The sequence below is a fragment of the Cryptotermes secundus genome, unplaced genomic scaffold (genome assembly GCF_002891405.2).
Source record: "Cryptotermes secundus unplaced genomic scaffold, Csec_1.0 scaffold588, whole genome shotgun sequence".
NCBI classification, from domain to species: domain Eukaryota; kingdom Metazoa; phylum Arthropoda; class Insecta; order Blattodea; family Kalotermitidae; genus Cryptotermes; species Cryptotermes secundus.
In genome coordinates, this window is record NW_019737990.1 from 44,595 (window position 1) to 51,643 (window position 7,049).

The window sequence follows — 7,049 nt, forward strand, 5'->3', positions numbered from 1 at the left end:
AGTCACCGGCTTCCCACCGCGGTGGCCCGGGTTCCAGCCCATGTCAAGTCGTGTGGAATTCGTGGTCGACAAAGTGGCACTGGTGGATGTTTTCTTCGAGTACTTTGGTTTCCCCTACCAATTTTCATTTCACCGACTGCTCCACTCTCATCATCATCTATCGTCAGGGGCTGGTAAAATAGGCCACTTAGTGGCCCACGTACCAGGTGGACTCAGTCACACCCTACCCCAAGAAACTAAAAAAAAAAAAAAAAAAAAAAAAGCCCNCATGTGGGTAATTAATTTTGCTCCCGATTTCAGAGAAATCTTTCTAGATTCTTCAGCAGTTGTTCTGTGACTGCCCCAACATCTGATCCGTAACACAAGGATCTTACACTGTCGTCTAATTTTCTTTGAATAGGCATATTCTAGAGAGATTAATTTTATCAAGGCCCTTTTTTAGCCAATCCTTTTTCTGAAATGATATTAATTTTTGCTGTTCTTGTTTCTTGATTATGTGGTTCAGAATTAATTAATTAATTGATTTTGCTGTGTTGCTTGCTTCTGAATTTAACGTGGATACTCGTATAATCGCCTTCCTGTTGATTCAGTTGGTCCCCAGTCATTACCAAAAATAAACTGCAACACGTATTTAAAAGCATTGACTTAACCTACGTAAATTATGCAAAACAAGTAGGACTACAAGATGCACAGCCGTCCTCTGTATGATAAACTATTTACCTATTGCAAGGCCTCCTTGGTACATTGCCCACTTCGAGTCTTCATGCTCCTATTATCTCATACGGACCGAAATACGGATATCCGGAAAGTAAAGATACAAACCCAGAAAATATTTGCATTTTTTTAATTCACTTGTAGCACTTTTACAACACACCTTTATTTACTTTTCAACATAGTCACCATGGATCGCAATGCACTTAGTGAGCCTGTGAAGGAGTTTTTTTTTATTTCAGCGTCGTAGACGACTCCCTCCTGCTCTCTTAGACATGGAGAACAGTTCTTGACACTTCTGGACACTGTTGATGAAGTTCATCGATGGTTAGACGTCTGTCAGCATGAATGTTTTCATAAGTTTTTGGATAATTTCATCAGTGACAACAGATGGCCTTCCACTCCTTGTTTCATCATGAACATCACTTCTTCCGGCTTCAAATTGAGTACACCAATCTACAATCTACATGTTCATAACATCTTCGCGTTAAACAGAAACAATTTGTCCATGAATTTCAATAACAGTTTCTCCTTTCGCGTGAAAAAATCGAATTACTGCACGAACCTCATATTTGACGGGATTTCGAATCTTCAAGGCCATTTTAAACACATCCTGCGAACACAGCGTTGCCGTGACTGTGGACTGTGAACTCAGCCCTGTAATATGGTTCCAATCTCTCACGGCAGCACTGCCATTTGAGTGGGGAATAAAATCTCTTGCATTTGTTCTGGACTTGCATCTTTACTTTCCGGATATCCCTCATAGTAAATTTTATGTTTGATAAATTGCTTTTGCATTTCGTTTCCATAGAAAGAGTGTAAGAAAGTTGCAACGACAGTTAACTGTTATGTAATGATTTTTGTATTCTTATCCAGATTAAAAAGGATCGTAAAAGAGGAAATACTAACTGTAGTTTATTATTATTAAGCGCAAGGAAGTAGACATTTTTAATTGTAGCTTACACATCATCTTAAAATGATTATAACTTATACATTACGCAGAATATTGGAGTGGCGGAAAGAACATGAGATAGGCGAGACGTATAGCCCTCAATGGAGAGATGAGTTATCCATACACAATTTTTATCTCAAAATCTGAATGGAAGAGACAACCTGGTAATCCAAGTCTTAGATGGAGGGATTTTGTTAAAATATATCTTCACAAATAGGTTATGATAGTTCAGACTCTCCACCTGTTATGGTAGCTGAAGGTTCATTGTCTTAAGAGCCCGTCACTGGACCCCATCCTGCTCCAGATGAATCCAGTTAACTCTGCTGAAGCACGCGGCTCACCTGATAACCTTTAAAGATGCAGTTCCTTTGTTACAGAAAGCATACTACCTGTGATACAAGAATCAGCTCCTTAAAGCTGTGTGAAAGTGTAGCTATCCCTGTAACAGGCCGTGAAGGCCCATACGGTTGTGAGACGTTGAGGGTCCCACATTATCCAGACAATCGGCTCAAAGATGGCGGTAAGGTTGTCAGCCTTACGCGCCGGCCGCACTTTACTCCCCAGAAAAATTATTTAATTAATTCCTGGTACTCATTTCTGTTAGAGGCTGAGTCGCCCCAGGGCCATAGTGCGGCCGGAAGGATTAGGTCAATTGAAAAAAAAAATCAATGACCCAGGGGGGCTTAAACCCGCGACCTTCCGGCTTGTAGCATAGTGCCTAAACCAACTACGCTACCGCGTGCCCCTTGAAGCTGTGTAGTGGGGGGAAAAGTCACTCTTTGGGTTCAAATTAAATTGATAAATACACTTTTGGAAAAAGCATAGATTTTAAAATGTTAGAATTTATTATACTTACCACTGTGCTTTAAAGGATTACACCCTCAGTGTTTGTTTGCTTAATGTCCATTTAATATTATGCATCTGTGTTTGCATAAGTGTCACGAATTGTCTCTTCCTGTCTGGTTTTACAACTAAATTGTGTATGCAGCGCTTATATTCCTTTGCTGTTACGTGCAGACTGCACCTAGGGACACGAGAGAGTCCACGTCTCCAAATCGCAGGCAAGTACTTGCGCAGGGCAGTGTAAGGATTGTCATGGCCTCTGTTGTTTGTTGCAGGTTCGTTCTCAGCCTGGTGCTGGCGAACCTCATGACATCCTTCATTGTCGTTCCTATCCTGCTGGTACAAGTGTTGCACCATGAAGTGGCAGCACTGTCGTGGTTGCGACAGGTAAGCTCTGGCCTCACCACGCTTGCTGTTACGGCAGCCATTTTCTCCGTGCTCGCCATTGCTGTTGACCGCTACAACGCCGTTCTGAGTCCTCTCCATTATGCCATGACAATTACCAGAGGAAGGAGCCGGGCAATGATCGCCGGTGCTTGGGGAGTCGCAGGGTTGCTGGCCACCCCGCCATTCCTGGGCGCCCTCCTTTCACCCGTCCCTGCCACAGTGGCTGTACATTATTCAAACTGCACAGCTGGGGATGAAGGCGAAGTGTTCCGCCTCACGTATGCATTGGTGCTGGTCACCCTGGGCTTCACCTTGCCTTTGTTCGCTCTGTGCTGGATCTACGCCCGGATGTACAATGCAGCTCACAGGAACAGCGAACGCACACGGCGGCACAGCATCTCTGCGAACCCCGGCGAAGTGGTTGCCAGCAGAGGGGGTTCTCTAGACTTATCAGTTCCTCCAGCTTCATCAGGAACACCTGAGAATTTTCGACGACCATGGAAAAGCCCGCCTTTGTCTATAGGAATGCCAAAAAGACGGCCCTCAAATGCCAGTTTCTCTGCACTTCTTTTCCGTGAAGAGGGCCGCGCCGTGAAAACCGCTGCCATGGTTATAACATCGTACCTTTTCTGTTGGACGCCATACTTTGTAACCCTACTAATCGACACCTGGGGCGGGGTTGGCGCCACTGTAGACTCTTATAAGATAGAAGCTAACCTTGTTCCAGAGCCATTCCGCTCTCTTGCGCTACTCACTGCCCTTTCCAGCGGATGCGTCACGCCATTCATTTATGTATTCCGTAATGAGGCAGCCCGCAAGGAGGCTGTTAAAGTGCTGCTTTGGTGGCGACCAAGAAGTGGCAAATATGGCGGCAATGTTGCCCGATGTAGTCGGGACTTTGAGACCTACAGCAGCAACGGGAAGGCCGTAGCAGCTGGAAATAGTTTTGGCCCTCCGCCTGTTCACCACGACAATTTCTCTCTTCGTCGTCAGTCTCTCTCTTATTGTGACAGTGTTTCTGTTCAGAGTTTCCACATCCCAACTGCAGCATTGACGTCTTCCTCTGACTGTCATCATTGTATGAATGCAAATGTGGCTGCAAATGGACCAGGTACAGCGGATTTTGTAGCCACGTATGAAGTGATTGAGAGTCCTAACGGGGATGAAACACAGCAAAATGTTGGAGAAAATCCGTCTGCAGGAAAACCGGTGGCGAAGACAAGACGCGAGAGTGTGACGTTTCGACTTGCATTCCTTCCTCAGCGACGCTGTCAGACTTGCATTCGCCAGAGCTCAGACTCCTCTTCCGGAAGTGGGCATCCACTGGTCCGACACTCCGACGGCACAGACGGTAGGGGAACTCCTCCAGTCACCAGCAATCCGATGTCATCTCTGGTGAAGATGACAGTGTCTCAACGGAGACAACAGTTCTTAATAGGGCGACAGGGCAGTTCGGGGGAGGAATTGACTCCAGGGAGTGATCCGGAGACACCTCATCACATGATTTCGGTGGATCGACGGCTAGTAGACTATGGAGAGGAAGCGACATCACTTGATATCCCTCAACAGGTCTTTCCACAAAACAACAATAACAATGACCCAGCGACTAGCAAGAATGACGGCGTCATGCTTGAGTTGGAGGAGCAGACGAATGACGGCGTGCGAACAGGACCCAGATCAGCTGCGATGTTCCAGGTGAGAACAGTACTCAGAATCATTTGGGCGTACAAGCTGGGGGTGAAACTCACATCTTCATAATTTGACAGGACTGGATTAAGCCTTAACGAGACCCTGAGTATAAAGTAAAGTTTAAAAATATTAAGTATTTTATTTTAATGATTTCGTGGGCAGTTCTCATCATGAAGAGTCCTGTTTTCTGAGATATAACGCTATTTAGTCCAGCGACACCTCGTTATTTTCCAGAAGACAGAATTCTTCTTAACCACTGCTGCGAGAGAACCTTCCTCAAATCATACAAACCTCATCATAACATAAGACAATTTATCAAGAAATATAACAAATGTCTTGAGAAACCGCGTAGTTTTCGTTAAGTTGTTTGGAATGTTTCGGAAGCAGTTTTTACCTCAATCGGAACACGGAGGCATCAGGTTCCTCCGAATTATCGATTACGACACTATGAGGTGTCATCCCAAGACATTCTGGGTTACATTTTCACCATGATGAGTACCTTAAATTTCCTCTAGTTTCAGGAGACATCGCTGGAACGATTTTCTGCTTTATCAGCGTCCCTGGAGAACTGTATGCCGGTTGACCCGGAAGTGATGGTGACACGTCAGGATTCTGGACACAGCGACACCACGGTGCGGCAAGATTCTAACTTCAGTGACGTAACTGTAGACAGTGGCGTGGTACCAGACTTGGTGCCCTTCAACCACAGTCAGTCCAGTAGCAGCAGCATCAGTACTGCAAGTTTCAGCGCCCCACCCAGACCGAAGCGACACAGACATAAATTGCAGAGGCTGGCGGCGGTGGAGGATGAGGACATGGCGCCTCCCCTAGAGGAGCCCATTCCGGCGCCTTCTCTTAGAACGGTTAAAAGTAGACTGAAATCTAGTTTCAAATCAAGATTTTACAGACCAGCATTTCGGATACCAAAATGCGATTTTTAGTACTCGAGACACGCGTCAAATTGTGCAGGTGTAGTGGTGAAAATTAATTCAACAAACAAACGAAATCAGTATTGCAAATAAAGATCGAGATTGTTTGCGTTTATCGGACGTCACAGCCATATACTATATATACCATGACTTTTGATTGTTAGTTTCTGTGTTCAGCTGATATTTTTAACTCGCGTATTGCTGTTCACATTCATCACAATTCTGTGGTGGCATGGAAACAAATATATGGTACCTAAATGTCACTTTATGGAGTATGAATAATGGTTCGGCTTCAGAATATCATGACAGATACAGTTACATGTTTCTTTCTCTGATATGCAAGAATCACAGTAAACGGTTAAAATTTTTCCTGTGCTTAATTAAGCACCACGCCACGAGGCTGTATGGGCGATCGGATGTGAAACTTTACCTCAGCGCTTCCCGGATGTTGTTATTTTTACGTTCCTGCCGCTTTGTCTCCAATGAAGGAACTCTCAGTAATCACTGGAAAGGAAGGTGAATGGGGCCCAGAGCTAGTCTGGAAAAAATCTCATGTTCCTGTCAGGAATCGAACCTCAATATTTTGGTCGCCCAGTCCATAGTCTAGTTGTTGTATCGACTGAGATGTCCCGGCCACCGCAACAGTTCACACTTTATAGTTAGGTGTGTCGGGGTGCATGTCCGAGGAATCGGGGTTCGATCCCTGGAACGGACAGGATATTTGTCTCTTCACAGTGACCAATCTGGCTCTTCGGCCAACCCAGGCTTCAGTCCGGTGGGTACCGTGGAAGGGGGCATACATCTGTCCACTTACTACCATCTAGCGCCGAAGCAAATATACGTGGAGCTATACCTCCACTCCCGCCATCTGATTTCATGGTATGGTGCTTAATTATATAGAGGGACAACATGACTTGCTTTATTTCAGAACAACAAGGAGACAAGTGAACTCATCAAATTCGGAAGGTCTTCTGATTTACACATCTGTGTAATGGTGTGTTCCATTTTGTTACTGAATACAAATATCGTGTTCTTGTGACATCTTCAGTTTGTCTGATAGTTTTAATGAGGGAAATTCATATTATAATATTATAATTCATGTACCTCATTTTGACTTACACTTACGTTATCCTCCTTTCCATAACATTACAGAATTGTAGGTCTGTTTTGCTGTATTCTTATGTGACCATTACGAAGTCTAGCAGAGACCGCTGTAACATATTAAATTACAATGAAAACCCCTGTATGTGCTTACATACTTAAATAACATTTAAATACTTCTGTATTTCAGCATCCCGTTGTAATTGTTCAAATTAGCGTCCATTGTTTATCTTCCGCCAAAATTGCGACACTTTTACATTCTACACTTCAACACTACATGTTTCGGCCTCAAACGGCCATCTTCAGGTGTTTTTATGTTACAGATATTTTACTAAAATTGTGTTAAAAATTGCTACACTGTTTTAATTCGTGTTAAAATCACACGCTGTAGGCTTCCTTTTAAGTAAAACGAGATAAAATCCTTTAACATTTCTGTT

At 44.1% G+C, this 7,049-nt stretch overlaps 1 protein-coding gene across 1 annotated transcript in view; it reads left to right on the forward strand.

Annotated features, from left to right (window-relative positions):
- LOC111870653 overlaps window positions 1-6,818 on the forward strand; it is a 45,122-nt gene extending 38,304 nt beyond the window's left edge. The window contains exons 3-4 of the mRNA XM_023863121.2: window positions 2,782-4,588; window positions 5,098-6,818. Coding sequence (XP_023718889.2) covers window positions 2,782-4,588; window positions 5,098-5,523 — 2,233 coding nt within the window. The 3' untranslated portion in view covers window positions 5,524-6,818. The remainder of the gene's footprint in view (window positions 1-2,781; window positions 4,589-5,097) is intronic.
- Window positions 6,819-7,049: the final 231 nt, after the last annotated feature.